The sequence below is a fragment of the Apium graveolens genome, unplaced genomic scaffold, assembly GCF_009905375.1.
Source record: "Apium graveolens cultivar Ventura unplaced genomic scaffold, ASM990537v1 ctg1197_1, whole genome shotgun sequence".
Classification (NCBI taxonomy): Eukaryota; Viridiplantae; Streptophyta; class Magnoliopsida; order Apiales; family Apiaceae; genus Apium; species Apium graveolens.
The window spans coordinates 23400-41642 of NW_027417126.1; the positions used below are offsets into that span (position 1 = coordinate 23400).

The 18243-nt window shown below is 36.7% G+C and overlaps 2 protein-coding genes and 1 non-coding gene across 3 annotated transcripts; all 3 read left to right on the top strand.

Annotated features, from left to right (window-relative positions):
* Nucleotides 1-9028: 9028 nt before the first annotated feature.
* On the top strand, nucleotides 9029-9135 carry LOC141699725 (small nucleolar RNA R71). The gene has a single exon (XR_012566082.1). It is a non-coding gene; the product is annotated as a small nucleolar RNA R71 (small nucleolar RNA).
* Nucleotides 9136-12624: 3489 nt separating this feature from the next.
* Nucleotides 12625-13500, top strand: LOC141699721 (uncharacterized protein At4g02000-like). Its single transcript, XM_074503570.1, has one exon. The coding sequence runs from the start codon at nucleotides 12625-12627 to the stop codon at nucleotides 13498-13500; it is 876 nt and encodes a 291-aa protein (XP_074359671.1).
* Nucleotides 13501-16286: 2786 nt separating this feature from the next.
* On the top strand, nucleotides 16287-17669 carry LOC141699722 (uncharacterized). The gene is made up of 3 exons (XM_074503571.1): nucleotides 16287-16857; nucleotides 16972-17045; nucleotides 17154-17669. The coding sequence occupies exons 1-3, from the start codon at nucleotides 16287-16289 to the stop codon at nucleotides 17667-17669; spliced, it is 1161 nt and encodes a 386-aa protein (XP_074359672.1).
* The last annotated feature ends 574 nt before the right edge of the window (nucleotides 17670-18243 follow it).

Genomic DNA, 18243 nt, shown 5'->3' on the forward strand with positions numbered 1-18243 from the left:
TGGTATAAGAGGGTCCCGCTGCTTGACTCGTTTCTTGACTACGCGGGTCCTGATGGGTTTCATTCTCTACCTTAACTGTAAAACAATAGGAATAACAATAAAAAGGGATGAGCCAAAATTGCTCAACAAGCCTGCAACAATATATATGTATAGCATAAAGAGAGAAGAATAAGTGAACCAATAAGCTGCTGGTTTCTACAACCATCTGTATCTGTATAGGATAATAATTTTCCAACACTGGCGAGTACCAAATGAACAAGACTGGAAACAAGAACCAACATATGCACTATAACCTGCTGATCAGTCAAGATACAGTACAGATCTATACCCAACTGCATAGACCCAACCAACATAAGGAGTACTCAGGCAACTATGGCCTATTAATTAAAGGTCTGGGTAAAACCCAGCCCATAAAGTAACCATCCAGTCCAAAGTGTAGCATCCGGAACAATCAGAATGCTTTTGATGTATCCCAATACCAGGATATATCAAAGTATATGTAACAAGGGTAAAAGTATAGGAATACGAATACAGGATTCAATAAATTGGGAGAAATCAAGAATCGAAGTGAAATAGAAACAAGATTCAATAATTGTGTAATAGTGTATATGAACAAAAATTTATCAAAGATAACTGATATGGGAAAATGAGATATAATTCATTATTCTGAATTTAGAATAGGGGAAAACTTGCCTTGCGCGTACTTAACCTGGTTCAATTCACCGCCTTCTGTCTCTAGCCTGATCGGCCATGCTGACACTGAACCAATCATAGAAAGATAGTCGTTTAGATAATTTACTATATAAGTGTATCTTGAATTGCTACTGCGCAACCCTACCAATCTACCAATGCGTTTCTATTTGACTCGCACGTAAGGTTCACATATAATTATATAGCACGTAAGGTTCACATAACCACGTAAAGCACATAGCACATAAAGCACATAATTGATTTTTGGACTTATAAATATTTTTGGAATCGATACAAGACTCATATCTGTATTAACTAGTCCTATCTGATTTTATTGCAATTTTTCGGGATTTATTTGACTCAATTATACCCCTATTAGGGTCTATAAACCATTAACTAACACAAGACCACTCTCTTCTGGAAGAAATTATAACTTCCAATTATTTTTATTGGATTCGTTTCATTTTTCTGAGTCTAGGGGTCTTCGTTTCGCTCAAATCGGACTAACGGTTTAATTATTATGAATTAAACAAGAATTAATTAATTAATAATTAAGTATAAATAATTAATTATAATTGAAGAATCCTTAATTATATATTTTAAATAATTAATTAATAATTATTATATTTTAAAATAATTAATCCCTAATTATTAGGATTAATTACTATTTATTACAATTATTTACAAATTATTATTACTTATTCGATTAGATCAATTATTTATAAATAAACAATCGATACAACTAACTGATACGCTATTTATCGAATAAATACTAATTACTCGAATTATAATCTAACTCAACGATTAACTACTCGTATAAATACGAGCTACTCGCGATTCTCGAATAACTATCGAATCGCTATTATTACTATACCTATACGATTAATTAATCAATTAATTAACTGTATTTAATTATTCGATACGAATAATTATTACGATATTCTTCGAATAAATTATCGCTCAAATAATAATTCTAATTATCGAATCACTACTCGTATAAATACGAGTTACTCGTAATATTAACTAATTATCGGATTATTTATCATAATATTTAATTATTTTTAATCCTTATTTATTAATTAATTACCTAATTATTAATTAATTACCTAATTATTAATTAATTAGATAACTAATAAATAATTAGATAGAAAATTAAATAATTAATTAAATAATTAAATTCTAAATTCTAAATTAATAAAATAATTTAAAAATTAATTATATTATTTTTCAGAATTTAAAACTGATTTTTTAATCAATTTTTAGAATTACCAAAAGGATTTTCTGATTTTAGAAAAATAGAATAAATATATAAAAATCAGAAATACATAACAGGAAAAAGGGGTTAGAGTTTTTGGATCAAACCCCGGGTCGAAACCGGGTTGGAACCGGGTCGAACCCGGGTCGATGATGAACACGTGCCCAGAATCCGGCGCGGCGGGGAAGTCTCCGGTGAACGCAAAATCAGCCCAAAACGACTGGTTCGGTCTCGTTTCTCAGTGATTTCAGTCAGCCATAACATCGTATCAACATCCCTGCCTTCTCCTTCCTCGTTCAACGACACAGCAGCCGGAAAACTGAGAAACGCGGCGGCCGCGCCGCTTTTCGGCCACCCCGAAAACAGAACCCAACCGACACAAAACCGGTGCCGTTCGATTCCTTACTCGAAGATCTACACTCTCAGGGCAATCAAAACAGCTAACAAACACTCAATCGAAAAACCCGAATTCAAGCAATAATCCGAAAATTACGAAATTAAAAACAAGAAATCAAACAACAAAACTGATTACATAATCGAAAACTACGATCAATAAGCTTCAAAACGGATACTTACATGACTGATTTGGTTAACAAAATCACGATCAAAATCCGGTTTGATTCTCTGCCCTGTTCTTCACCAACAAACCCTAATTCCTAATTTTCTGAATTTTCTGATTTTTTATGATTAATTAACTAATTAATTAACAGTAAATCAGCTATTTATATTTATGAAAATAAAACCCCCAAATAAAATTAAGGGGCTTATTACACTCGTAATAAAAATATTTGGCCCCAATTTTTATAATTTTTGGGTATTAATAATGAATTTTTAAATATCCAATAAATATAAAATTAATGTCAAAAATTCCCAAAATTGTGAATATTACAAAAATGCCAAAAAAATGATGTATAATAATTTTATGATCATATATAAATAAAAATGTGATTTTTGTGGGGTTTTTGGTACCCGAAGGGGTTCAGAAAAGTCATTTTTCGCGAAAAAGATAAATTTGTAAAACGTCTAGGGGTTCAGAATAGCGATATGGTATAGGGCATTTTTGGAAAAATAGGGCCAATGATTTTGTTTGAAATACGGGCTTTTAAAACATGGTTTTGAGCTGTACGGGTTTTAATATAAGATATATAACTTACGATAAAACACTCAATAAATATCCAAAACACGTTTGGATCAAAACAGACAACACGTAACATAGCAGTTAGGGTGTAATGACTCAACACATTTAATCACATAATAATACACATAATTTATCTTTATTATGATATAATACAAGCGTAATTTCTCGTTCGTTACAAATCCTCAAGTAGAAGAGTCTACCTGGAAGTTAGAGTAAGATATGTTTGACAATTATCCTCACTTGTTTAGTGGGTTCAGATTCTGATGACAGAATCCTTTTAAGGGGGGAGGATGTAACGACTCGTATAGTTTCATTATTATTATTATATTTAAATGTGTAATTTTGAAATTATTAAATAAATAAATTATGTGTATAGCTTTTATCAGCTATGTGTTGTCTTATTATTATTTAGGTGTGAATTGTGGTGTACCGAGTTGTTTGCGTAATTAATTATTAAGTTGTACTGAATTGTTTTTACTTTTAAAAATGATTTTAATGCAAATTTATTTGCATAAATATTTGTAATGTCTCTAAAATTGTTTTTATGCTTTTACAATTACAATAACTACTTTTGGGATTTTATAAAATTTAGAAATCAATATTTCATCAATTATTCAACCCAGTATGATTTTCTGATTGTATTTTATTATAAATTCGATATTAAAATCGGAATTGTTTCAAGAATTATGAAACTCATATTTCTTTAAGGTTGGAATATTTCGAGAATTTTAAAATTATTTTGGAAATTTTTAGGATGAATTTTACCCGCGCGTTGATTCGTTTAATTGATAAGAGCGGGTACAAGTTTCGGTTTAGGAATTTTTTTGGAAAAATTTATTTTATTAAATTTTAAATACTCTGAGCATTTCAAAATTTATTTTAATAATTTATGAATTTTATTTGTACACACTATGATTCGGTGTACGATAGCGCGTGGAATAGAATTCTGAAATACGAGTCACTCGGGCCGCAAATTATAACTGGAAATACGAAACAAAAAGGGGATAAACACAAACAGCCTTATCTCTTCTTCATTTCTATTTCTCGATCACTCCAATTTCTCATTTCTCAATCTCATTGTTTCTCTCCTTCTTAATCTTTCGGTTTCTTCTCTCTCTCGGTTTCCTCTCCTTCTTCCCGTTCTTCTCTGTTCAGGTGAGTCCCGGCCACTGTTTTTCCGGCCTCTATCATGTTCTTGGTTTTGGCTTCGATTGGGTCTTGTTGAATTACATATGTATGTATATATTGAGTATATATATATGTATGTTGCTTGACTGTCTCGCCTTGCTGTTGTTCGGTGTTATCCGGCCGCCGCCGAATTATTTTCTGGCGAGGTGGTCTGAGTTAGGTCGCGGGTGTTGTTCTGTACTTTGGTTCTGGTATGCTTCATTTGATTCTGTGGGCTGACCGAATTGGGGCTCATAATTCCTGTTGATTACTCGATATTTTTTGTTGTATATTTATGAAAGATTCGTATGAATTTTAGTGATTAATTGATTAATACTGTAGTTGTTCAGGAATTTAATCGGTGGTTTATGGTCGGAAACCTCGAGTCGAGGCACCATCGTAAAACTGCTGCCGCCTACAATGAATTCCGATGAGTCGGCGGTGGACAATGATGTTCGACTGAGTCCTACCAAAAATATTAAACATTATTTTTCTAATTATTTTGGAAGAAGATTGATTTTTAGGAAATTTAGTTCGTAAAATTTTCTCGAATGTTGGGTGTGTACAGTTGTACAGTAAATTGTCGGAATATAGTTGTTGGATTGAGATTGCGAATGATGGTTTGTTGTTGTGAATTGTGATTTGTGGACGTCGATTGTATTCGACGGGTAGTCGGATAAACAAAGGAGACGCTGCCCAATTTTCGGGAGCGTATCCTGTGAAATATCGGAACTACCACTCGAATATAAATAGTTATATAGTTATAAATAAATATTTTGTAAAATATAACTGACAACTTGTTTCCTAAAACATCGAGTATATGCATTTTCCGAAATTGAACATCGAGTCAAGTTTTGAGTATGTGAGCCTTGATTATTGTATGTATTATAATAGTACATATAAGTACGAGTCGGGATTTGATATCGAATGGGTAGGTTTGTTATTGAGGATATGTCAAGCATACCTGGAAGTCTAACATAGAGTATTTTAACCCTGTAGGTCCTAGTCGGGAAACCGAAAGTAGACGTTGGTCTAAAGATAATCTAGTGGACAGTCGACGAGCTCAGTAGGGTTTCAACCGAAGAACCTGAGTGTCGAAGTTGAATCCAAGGTGATCTAGTGGTTGGGCGTTAAAGCCTGAGCGTCCGGGTCGGCTCAGAGTCGTTCAGTAATAGTTATAAAGCTCTACAAGGCAAGTACCCCTGACCATTCTTTTATGGTTCAGTATATATGAATAGCTAATATTTTGATCTTGTAATGGAACAGGAACATTTTAAGTTACGTATCCCCTGTAGTTATAAATCATTGTTTTCAATTTGTTTTGGGGAAAAGTAACTTCGAAAGGTACCTATCTCGAATGAAATGATTTGCGAACTAGATTTTATATGTGTGCTGTTAAAACGAATGGTTTTGAAATATGATAGGTACACGTGTTTTGAAAACTGGATAAAACGATCAGATATGGGATTCATAGGGGCCAGAGTAGGCCTATTAAGGTGGCGTAAGAGGCTAATTCGGTTGCGCGCACTATATAACCGAATAGTCCAGCAGATCAGAGACCTAGCTAGTCTCCGAGTTCTGGAACAGGTAAATGGGATGGCAGTTGGAGCCGTCTAGTGTTGATAGCCTGATCAGCTGCCTTCACATATCCGTACGTATCTGATTTGGCTTTGTGATTCCCGTAAGGGTATAAGTACTTGAGACAGTAGTTTTGTAAATGTGAATAGCATGCTAAAATTGGACTCTGGTATTTACACACAGCACACTACTACGTTTGTTTTGTTGATAGCATGCTAGTTTTGAATATCCAGTTTATGAATGGTTACCATGTGTTGCAAATGAGCTATAACCTCTGTTCCTGTCACTGTTTTATCATAAACTGTTTTACTTGTTATTCATATAGTGGTACTGCTGAGCAATTGATTGCTCACCCTTGTAGAACGTTTAATATATGTGTTGCAGATGCCTAGGAGATTCTTCCGCGGTAGTCAGGGCAGAGTTCCAATGCCTTCCATGTCAGGCTCCTCTGAGGTAGTTGTGTTGGGCCAAAGATGGTCTATTGAGTTACTGTATTAAGTTAGTTGAGTCAGAATGGTTTGCTGTACGTCAGTTTTGTGATATTTGTAACCTAAATCATACCTAAACCTGGAAAAGGTCTTGGTAAAGGGGTCGTGGTTATGTATAATTAGTGATTTGGATTATATCATGTTTACTATTATTATTGTTGGTGACGTCAACTCCTGACCCCGGGGTTGAGGCCGTCACATGCATCTCTGAAATGTGGCAAGTACACCACACGACCCAAAAGAAACTCTTTTGAAGGCAAAAGTACCAAATGGACAAGTGAAGGTAGTCTTTTCCAGATCTTCTAGAGCAATGCAAATCTGATTATAGCCCGAATAGCCATCCAGAAGACAATAATATTCATGCCCATCCAACATGTCAAGCATCTGATCAATAAATGGAAGAGGAAAGTGATCCTTCCTCGTGGCCTTGTTCAGCTTCCTGTAATCCATGCCAACTTTCCATCCCGTGACTGTTCGAGTAGGAATGAGCTTATTCTTTTCATTAGCAACCACGGTGATGCCTCCTTTCTTTGACACACACTGAACTGGGCTCACCCAAGAACTGTCAGAAATAGGATAGATGATCCCTGCATCTAGCCACTTGAGAATTTCCTTCTTCACAACCTCTTTCTTGATCGAATTCTACCTTCTTTGTTGCTCAACATTCGGTTTGCTTCTTTCCTCTAGCAGAATTTTATGCATGCAATATGAAGGGCTGATTCCCTTTATATTTGCTATAGTCCATCCAATTGCCGATTTGAACTCTCTCGGAATTCTCAAGAGCTTTTCCTCATCAGTAGCTGAAAGGTCATATGCAATAATAATAGGCAAAGTAGATGCATCACCTAAAAATGCATACCTTAAGTGTTCAGGCAAAGGTTTAAGCTCGAGTGTAGGAGCTTCCTCAATAGATGGCTTGAGGCACTTTGGAGACTTTTTCAGCTCCTACAGTCCAAGAGATTCAAAAGGCATGTCTAGCCTTCGCTTCCAAGGAGAAGCATTCAAATACTGCAACTGCTCATCACCTTCATCATCTTCACTATCTGAATTCCCCATCAAGGCCTTCTCTAAGGCATCAGACCTTAGCAATTGATCAAGTTCTAAAGTAACCACAGAATTGACCAATTCCACCTTTAAGCACTCCTCGTTATCAGTAGGGAATTTCATGGCATTGAATACATTAAAGGTCACATCCTGATCCAATACTCACATAGTGAGCTCACCTTTCTGCACATCAATCAAGGTTCGGCCAGTAGCCAAGAATGGTCTTCCCAAGATTATGGGAATCTTCTTATCCTCCTTGAAATCAAGAATTAAAAAATCAGCAGGAAAGATGAGTTTGTCCACCTTGACCAAGACATCCTCCACAATGCCTCGTGGATATGTAATAGAACGATCGGCCAACTACAAGGACATATAAGTAGGCTTTGGATCAGGTAAGTCGAACTTCTTGAAGACAGACAAAGGCATCAAATTGATGCTAGCTCCCAAATCATATAAACACTTGTCGAATGATAAGTTTCCGATGGTGCAAGGAATAGTGAAGCTTCCAGGATCCTTAAGCTTTGGAGGCAACTTCTGTTGCAGCACATCATTGTATTCCTCCGTAAGAACAACTGTCTCTAAGTCATCGAGCTTCACTTTCCGTGAGAAAATACCTTTCATAAACTTCGCATAACTAGGCATCTGTTCAAGAGCTTCAGCGAAAGGTATGTTGATATGAAGTCTCTTGAAAACTTCCAAGAACTAAGCAAATTTCTTATCCAGCTTTTGCTTCTGCAGCCTCTTAGGAAAAGGAGGTGAAGGATAGACCTATTTTTCCCCTGTATTACCCTCAGGAGGAGTGTTGACAACAGCTTTCTTCCTTGGTTCCACTTCTGCACTTCTTCTTCAGGCACAACTTCAACTTCTGGAACTTGAGATTTTTTGGGGCTTGCAACCTTCCCAGACCTCAACGTGATTGCCTTAACCTGCTCCTTAGCTTCCCTTTTTCCTGGCACATCAGTATCACTAGGGAGTGTACCAGGTTATCGATTCAGCAAGGCATTGGCAATCTGCCCAATTTGATTCTCCAAGGTCTTGATAGAAACCGCTTGGCTCTTGCACATGAGCCTCAACTCCTCCAATTCATATTTTTCATTAGATTGTGGTAGCTGCTGAAGTTGGATTTGTTGTCTTGGTGCATATTGCGGTTGTTGAAAACCAGGAGGGTTGTATTGTTTTGCTACATACTGCTGATAAGGTTGTTGCACCGCATTCTGAGTGTTGCTCCAACTGAAATTTGGATGATTTCGGTTGTTAGGATGATAGGTGGCTGGAACTTGTTGCTGCAACCTCTGAAAGTTGCTCACGAACTGAGCTGATTCACTAGAATTAGCACACTGCTCCGTCTCATGCGCACCAGCACAAAGCTCACAGATATTAGTGATCTGATTAACTCCATAATTATCCGAAGAATCCACCTTTATTATCAAAGCCTGAATCTGAGCAGCTATAGCAGTGGCTGTATCCACTTCCAGAATTCCTGCTACCTTGCTTTGAGGCATTCTCTAAGTTGGGTTCTGGTATTTATTAGCATCTATCAGCTCAATCAACTCATAAGCTTCATCTTAGCTTTTAGCCCATAAGGCTCCACCTGATGTTGAATCAAGCATGGGTCTAGAAGTTGCACCCAACCCATTATAGAAGTAGTTAATGATCATCCAGTCAGGCATCCCATGATGAGGACACTTCCTAAGCATCTCCTTGTAGTGATCCCAAGCCTCGCACAAAGATTCTCCAGATTACTGAGCAAATTGAGTAAGTGTGTTTCTGATTGCAGCTGTCTTTGCCATATGGAAGAATTTAGTTGGAAATATTTAAGCAAGATCCTCCCATTTGGTGATAGAACCTGGTGGTAGAGAATGCAACCAACACTTAGCTTTATCCCTTAGAGAGAATGGGAAAAGCCTCAACTTAATAGCATGTTCAGAAACTCCATTGAATTTGAAAGTTTCGCAGATCTCGATGAAATCTCTGATGTGCATGTTGGGATCTTCTATTGGAGAACCCCAAAACTGAACTAAATTTTGTATCATATGAATCGTGCTCGGCTTGATTTCAAAGGTGTTAGCCGTGATGGCTGGCCTGATAATACTCGACTGAATATCATTGATCTTCGGCTGAGAATAGTCCATCAAAGCCTTCGGATTTGCAACTGGTTGATCTCTCATTATGATTAGAGCTTCTTCTTCAACCTTCTCCTCAAAAACTTCTTCAACTACTTCCTCCGCTTTATCTAGAGTTCTCGTGCGAGATCGAGAACGCGTTAGCATACACGCTCTCTAGAGTACCTAAACACAACAAGTACCCAAGTAAGTAAAATATCCGAGTCAGTGAACTTTAACGAGCACTGATGACAAGCACATAAACTAAAAATTAACACCGAGTCCCCGGCAGCGGCGCCAAAAACTTGTTAGGACGAAAACACGCGCTAATATTCACGCAAGTATACGCGTTCGCAAGTAATATAGAATTCTTTCTAGTTCATTCCCACAGAGACTGGTTTAGGTTAATTTCAATTAATGTACTTATGCAACAATGATATGGTTATTATTCAATACTAAGACGAATAACAAGTTAAGATTGTTTATAACTAAAATATTAACTAACATGCAATTAACTAAGAGAATTAAAGGGGTTGATTTACTATATGAGACAAACATGGGATTATAACTTCATTACTACTTCAATCAAAGTTATTGTTCTTAACCTTATCATGCAATGGTGATGACAACTAATCTAATGACACGAAACTAGTAATCATCAATTTTCGTTGTACGAATATCCTACTACCAGACATTCACAAAAGAGATAGAAGCTGAATAGACACCAAATATATTGAGACCCTATATCTCTATAGAATTTGACAAAATAAAGGTTTAATGTGCAAGTTATCTATTATGATTATATAGGGAAAGTAAGATGGTTAAAATTACATATGAATTATGCACAACAAATACATGAACCTATGCTAGCATGGCAAGTTCTAAACCTCTAAATTCAATGTCGCTTCAATAGAGATTAACACGCTATCTTTTAAGTTCGCGACGCTCATAAGACGAATAAGCACAACCAATACTAAGATATCATACAATCACCACACACTAAGGTATCGAAACAAATTAACTATTAAAATCCATAAGTAAATCCGTTAGAACCCCACGATAATGATTAGTTCATAACCGAACTCATCATCACCGCGGTTTCCGATGAAAGCATAGTATAATAAACTAAGTATTTATATACAGAATAATAATCAAAGTACGTTAACAAGAGTAATAGGTTCAACAAACAAGAAAACTAGCATACAAGATTACAACTCAAACAAAGAATCACAAGAATAAACTAGATCCTATTCCCCTTGTTGTATTTGTGCTCCTAGGTCTTTTTGCCGTCTTCTCCTTGGTCTCTGTTATGAAAAACGTCTTTAGATAGTCTTTATATAGCAGCCCATTCAGAATAGAAGTCCAGAAAATCCATCTTCTAATCAATTCAGGGTTCCAGGATTTTGACCCGGCGCGGCCGCACGCTATCCCAGCGCGGGTGCGCTCTGACAAATCGGCGCGGGCGCGCGCTAACACAGCGCGGGCGCGCTAAGCTTCTGGAAAAACTTCGGACTTCTTTTTTATTTGCTGGTTTTATGGCGATCAACGAGCAATCATCCCATGTACCTTCCTAACACTAATTTAGCACTGAAATAATGCTAAATTTCATCATTCCTTCATCTATGCCTGAAATGCAAAACACTACAAAAATGTATCAAAAACACAAACAACTCGAGTACCAAACACCAATTCAAGCCTTTACGAAACATTCTAAGTGGACATAAATGCCACTTAACAATGCCATGTCACCTTCCACTGCCTTTTTCCTCCATTTTTACTAATAAAATATAATATATTATCTCAACCATCATCCAAACTTATTATTAAATATTATTTTAGAAATATAGGTAAGAATTAGAGTGAAACCGTTGGAGTGAAATAATTTTTTAATTCCCTAAATAATTGGAAAGCAATATTTTAATATATTTTAGGGATCAAAATAGTTAACCCTGTTGGAGTTGATCTTGGTCCCACGGTCCCTTAACTCGTCCCTTATATATAATATAAAATATTTATTTTTAGTGTTTTAAGGTATGGATAAAGAGTTTTGTTTCCAACAATCAGGGTCGTAAAAATAGCTGATGTTGTCGTCAATCGGCAGACCAATGATCAATTTCTGCATAATCGGCCAAAAAACGTTTTTGACAAAATCGGGTCAAAATCCGGTCAAACTCGGACCAAAATCGGGTAAAAGTTGAAAAATCGAGTCGTTTCTAATCAGATCTTCAAGACTCACCAATCAACAACCCAAATTAACGCTTAACATATGTTTGTGTGTGCATACATATACATATACATATATATATGTACTGATCAATTGATTGTAATGATATGAGTATATAAATAGAATATTGAGATTAAGTTGATTTCGTTGCATAAGAATGAACGAACGGGTGATTTTGAATGGTAGCTATGGATGGTTAGTGGAGGCGATTGAGGAAAAAGATGAGTAGAAGATGAAAGCGTTAGTGGCGCGTGTAAAAATTAACCTAATGATCTCTCAAACTGAATTTATATCTGTTGTAGAGTCACGGGCCACATGAATGCAAGTCCAGAGCCATATTTTTGCAAGCCCAAATGTTGTTCAAAATAACAAATACTCCAATCTGTGTATAAAAATATTAATTATATTTTAATAATATTAAATGGACACGATTAATACTCCGATTAATAATTCTGATTAATTCCCGATTTACCGATTAATCGCTAATCGGTACCTCAACCGATTAGACCCGATTACCGATTTTTACAACATTACCAACAATACTTCTCATATTCATTATTTATTTAATAAATAATTTTTTTAATCGTAGAGAACCCGTAGCTGCTAGCCTTCAGATGCGCACCGGGTAAAACCCACGGGTTCACACATATATTTTAATAATAAAAATATTATACCCTGTTATTTCTTTACATCTCAAATCTTATTTCTTTACATCTAAAACCTTTGATCCTTTCGTTTTTCTTATTCAATTAATCAACAGCATGGCACAACATGGAACAACACTGGAAGAAATGTACGCAAAACTTGTCATTGACGAAGAAGATGAAGGAGGACTTGTCGTGGATAGAAATGAAATTGTGGAACAAAAGTAAGCATATGTACTGATTGGTAGATTCCTAACGGAGAAAAATATAAATTTTAATGCTATGCAGAATGTAATGGCATCGCTATGGCGGCCAAAGGAGGGGATGGAAGTGAATGATATTGGTGGGATGAGATATTCATTTACATTCTTTCATAAGATGGACATCCAGAAAGTCACTGAAGGAGGCCCTTGGTCTTTCGAGCAGGCTACACTACTAACCCACCAACTCGAAATGGGAGAAGATCCAAGTACTGTGAGAATGCAGGATGTTGAAATGTGGGTGCAGATATATGACATTCCACGGGGGTTTTTATCAGAGAATATTCTTAAAAAAGTTGGGGATTCGATGGGGAAATTCATTAGGGTGGAACCAAACACATTTGATGGAGTCTGGAAACCATATGTTCGTATCAGGGTGTTAATTAATGTTGAGAAACCGTTGAAGAGAAGAATGAAGATAAGGAGGGAAGGAGATAACTGGAGTTGGATTAATTTTAAGTATGAGAGGCTGGGAACTTTCTGTTTTGTATGTGGTATTCTTGGGCATTCGGAACGTGATTGTAACATTATCTATAGAAATCCTGATAAAGTGATTGAGAAGGCGTATGGAGTTTGGCTCAGAGCACCGTCTAGAAATGCTGCAAAAATGAACACTGGAGCGAAGTGGCTACGAAACCAGAAAGATGTCAATAACCCATGGATGCAGATGAATAAACCTGATACGTCGGAGACCGTCGTACATGGCGGTAGACAGGAACAAGAGCGTTTCATGGAGATAGATGGGGTAGTTAAAGTAAATCACGGGGATTCTGGTGAAGTTGAAATCATATCGAGGAATTTAAGGATGCAAGATAAAGGGGATATGACTATGTCCACAGCTGATCAACAAACAGCAGACGAAAATCTTGGGAAATTTAATATGGAAAGTGATAAGATTATGATGGAATGAAAAAGGAAACGTATTGAAGACAGGATGGAAGAAGTAAAGGAGGGGAATGATAAGAATTCGGATATTAAAAACAAGACGAATGGGTCAAAAAACGTGCAAATGGCGGGTCCTGTGATCCAGGCCCGCCAAGGATTATGAGCCTTATTGCTTGGAACTGTCGTGGGCTGGCCAACTCACGGACAGTTAGATTCCTAAAGGAATTAATTTTTTATTATAGGCCCAGCATTATTTTTTTAAGTGAGACGCTTGTTAAGAAGAATAAAGTAGAAAAAGTTAAAAAACAGTTAGGGTTTGTTGGTTGTTATGCTGTAGATGCAGTTGGTCATGGGGGAGGTGTGGCGCTCCTATGGAAAAATGAAAGAGGGATTAGTGTAGTAAATAGTTGTAGTAATTTTATCGATTTTGAAGTTACGCATGAGCAGATTGGGCGATGGAGGTATACGGGATACTATGGATTTCTAGAACGTAGTAAACGAAGAGAAGCTTGGAGTATGATAAAGAATTTGGCTGGAGGATCTATGTTACCATGGTGCATTATTGGTGATTTTAATGATCTCATGACTGAGGACGAAAAGCAAGGTGGTCAATGTCACCCTCGAGCTTTGTTGAATGGTTTTTCAGAAACAATTATGGAGTGTGGATTAATTGACTTGGGATTTATAGGGGATAAGTTTACCTGGGAAAGAGGTAGGGGTACAAATAAATGGGTTTCAGAAAGATTGGATAGAGGTCTGGCAACGACAAAATGGAGTAGTCTTTTTCCTCATGCAGAAATAAAAGTACATGAAGTTTCTACTTAGACCATATGCCTCTGTGTCTGCAATTAAATAAACAGGTCTATATGCCTCGTAGTAAACGCTTTCATTTCAAAAACATGTGGATTCAGGAGAAGGATTGTCGAAATATCATTCAGGAATGTTGGAGGGATGAAGATAATAGTGATATTATGAGGAAAATGGCTAAGTGCAGTGCTAGGCTTGAAGAGTGGGGTGGAGGAATGATAAGAGATTTAAAAAATAGGATCTCTAAGTATCGTAAGGATATGCAGAGGTTAAAATCTCGTCGAGATACAGGTGGGGTTAGAATGTATAATGAGGCTCGTTGGAATTTTTTTGAGATTGTTGGAGAAGCAGGAAGTCTTTTTGCGCCAGCGTGCTAAGCAATTTTGGCTTAAAGATGGGGACAAAAATACAAGATTTTTTCATAAATTTGCTTCTGTGAGAAGGGAACATAACAGAATAAAAAGAATAAAGAATGATGCTGATGAATGGCAGGACACGGATGATTCAATTCAGGATACCATTATCAAGTATTTTGAAAATATTTTTACTGCCACGACAGTAAATGAGCAGATGCCAGATGGGGTTACTTTTAAAAGTATTACCGATGATCAAAAAGAAAGCCTTATGCAAAGTGTTTCTGAAGAAGAGATTAGAGCTGCTGTGTTTGCTATGTACCCTGAAAAGTCACCGGGTATCGATGGATTAAATCCATGTTTCTTTCAAGTATATTGGCACATTGTAAAGAGGGATGTTACTGAGTTCTGTAGAAATTTTCTTGAATATGGGGAGCTTCCGGATCAGGTGAATAGAACTCTTGTTTGTCTTATTCCTAAAGTTAAAAAGCCCAAACAAGTCTCCGATTTGCGCCCCATTTCACTATGCAATGTGTTAATGCGGATTTTATCAAAAGTTTTGGCGAATAGGTTGAAACCTTGTTTACATTCAGTTCTATCAGAAAATCAGAGTGCTTTCGTTGAAGGCAGGCTTCTTACGGATAATGCACTGATTGCATACGAGATCAACCACTATATTCATAGAAAGACGCAAGGGAAATGTGGGGTGGCAGGACTAAAAATAGATGTTTCTAAGGCATATGACAGGTTGGAATGGGGATATATGGAAATGATGATGAGAAATTTTGGCTTCCCTCAAGTATGGATTCAACGAATTATGCAGTGTATCAAGACAGTCTCATACAGCTTCTTGCAGGAAGGAAAAATATTTGGAGACGTGCAGCCTCAACGCGGTGTTAGACAGGGAGATCCTATCTCCCCGTACCTTTATATATTGAGCGCGGAAGGGCTGACTGGAATCATTCGAAGATATGAAGAAAATGGCTGGATTCATGAATGTAAAGTGGCTAGAGGTGCCCCGAGTATATCTCATTTACTTTTCGCCGACGATTGCTACTTCTTTTTCAAAGCTACTCAAGAGGAGGCTAATAATATGCGTGGCATCCTAAGTAGGTACGCAATGATGTCAGGACAAATGGTGAATTATAGTAAATCAGATATTGTGTTTAGTCCTAATACTGATGTAACGGAAAGAAAGAGCATTTGTGAGATCCTGGGAGTGAATGAGAAAGATAAGCCTGGGAAGTATTTAGGCTTGCCGATGTATGTTGGAAAGAGTAAAAAGGAAGCTTTTGGATTTCTGAGTGATAGAGTTCAAAATAAAATCCAGTCATGGTGTAACAAGGAGCTGTCTAAATCTGGAAAAGTAACACTGCTAAAATCATCTGCACAGACTACTCCTAATTTTTTGATGAGCTTATTCCTTATTCCAGAAACAATATGCGATGAAATTGAGAGAAAGATGAATGCGTTCTTATGGGGTGGAGGATTAAATGGAAAGGGGGTGAAATGGATTTCATGGAAGCGAATGTGTATGCCTAAGGAGTATGGAGGTTTGGGGTTAAAGGAGTTGAAAAAATTTAATATAGCTATGCTAGCTAAACAAGGATGGTGACTCCTTATTGAAGCCAATTCATTAGTTAGTACAGTAATGGAAGCAAGATACTATCTGAATCAGAATGTCTTAAATGCAGAGCTGGGAAATAACCCTAGCTATGTTTGGCGTGGTATTGTCCAGGGTCTGGCAGCGCTCAAAGCTGGTGCAAGGAGGAAGATTGGTAATGGTGAGGGAACGATGGTGTGGGATGTGCCATGGCTTCCAGATGTGGAAAATGGTTTTATTAGTACTTTGGAACATGATCAGAGAACAAATGTTAAGGTTAGTAATTTGATGGTTGCTGGTGAAAAGAGATGGGACGCTGAGTTATTGTATGATGTTTTTTGCTCGAGAGATGCAGAACTCATAAGACGAATTCCGATACCAATGGGGGACAATGCGGACTCGTGGTACTGGATGCTTGATGACAAAGGAGTTTTCACAGTAAAAAGCTGTTATAGATGGATCCAAGGAGAGTGTTCTAATGACTATTCTGATATGTGGAAAAAGCTATGGGCTATAAAGCTCCCTGAGAAGGTGACAAACTTCTTATGGCGTCTATGTAAAGGATGCTTACCAACTAATGTAGCTTTGTTGTCAAGACATGTTGATATAGATGCTCGGTGTCCGTGATGCAAGTGTGAAGCAGAGACGGATATCCATGTGATGTTCTTATGTGGATTTGCAAAATCAGTTTGGCAAACTACAGGTGTACACTACTTGTTACAATGTTCTGCAGATGAAACAATTTGGGAAATTTTTGCAAGAATATTTCAACGAAGTACAAGGGACCAAAGTGTTGAAATTGCCATGGTCTGTTGGAATCTATGGAACAGGAGAAATAACTGGGTTTAGAACCGTGCAAATGGATCAGTTTTTGGTGTAAGAAATAATGCCAGTCAATTACTTATCGAATGGAAGGAAGCTCAGATCAAAGAAAAGGACAGACGGAATCGAGACGAAGTAGGAGAAAGAATCTGGAAGCCTCCTGCTGCAGGGTGGTTGAAAATTAATATAGATGTTGCGTTGTTCCTTAATGGCAACATAGGTGTTGGTGATGTTATTAGAGATGAAAACTCGAGATTTGTAGCAGCGAGAGGAAAGAAAATTGCAGGGGCTTGGAAGGCCAGAGAGGCAGAGGCGATTGGTCTTAAGGAAGCATTATCATGGGTCATTGACAGGGGATATAAGCAATGTGTAATCGAAACAGATTCATATGCTTTAGCTGCTGCGTGTAATGGTAGGCCGGGAGAAGCTTTATTTGGCACCATTGTCATGGATTGTATTCAGTTACTTAAGCACATTAATCAAGTGCTAGTTGTTTTCATTTATCGATCTGCGAATAGTGTAGTTCATAGGCTCGCCAAGGCTGCCTATTTTATGTCAGATGCAGGGAGTGGTATGTCACTCCACCTCAGTTCCTTAATCATGTATTGAGTTTGGATATGTTTTAATGAATGCAAGTGCTTTTATTCAAAAAAAAAATACAATATTTTCATTAAAGTTAAAGAGAGAAACATGATGTGTTTCTTGATTTATTATAATATATTGGTTAAAGAAAAAGAATGCTAGTTTAAAATAAAAAGTGAGATGAAGTTATTACTAATTCAAAAAATAATTAGGAGATTATTGGGGCACATATTTTGTTCTTATTCTTTAAAATTCATTTTAGAAGTTTGAACAGCTGTTATCGATACAGCTGCTAAATCAATAAAATGTGTCAAAAAAAAAAATGCAAGCCGGTGCATATGTTCTTGCCCCCCGACATTTTGTGAGGCACACCTTTATTGAATAGATTAATGTGTTAGATTAACTAATCATTTTCTTAATTGAGTTTACAGAAATCTAACACTCGAAATATTCGATTTTCGTAGGGTGTCTTATAGTTTGAATTATGCTTGACTGAATATGGGTTTTAAATAATTTTGAAATTGAATTAGATCATTTTTTGAATTATTATCGAATTAATTACATCAAATTTGATTAAATCTTCAACTATATAATTTTAAAA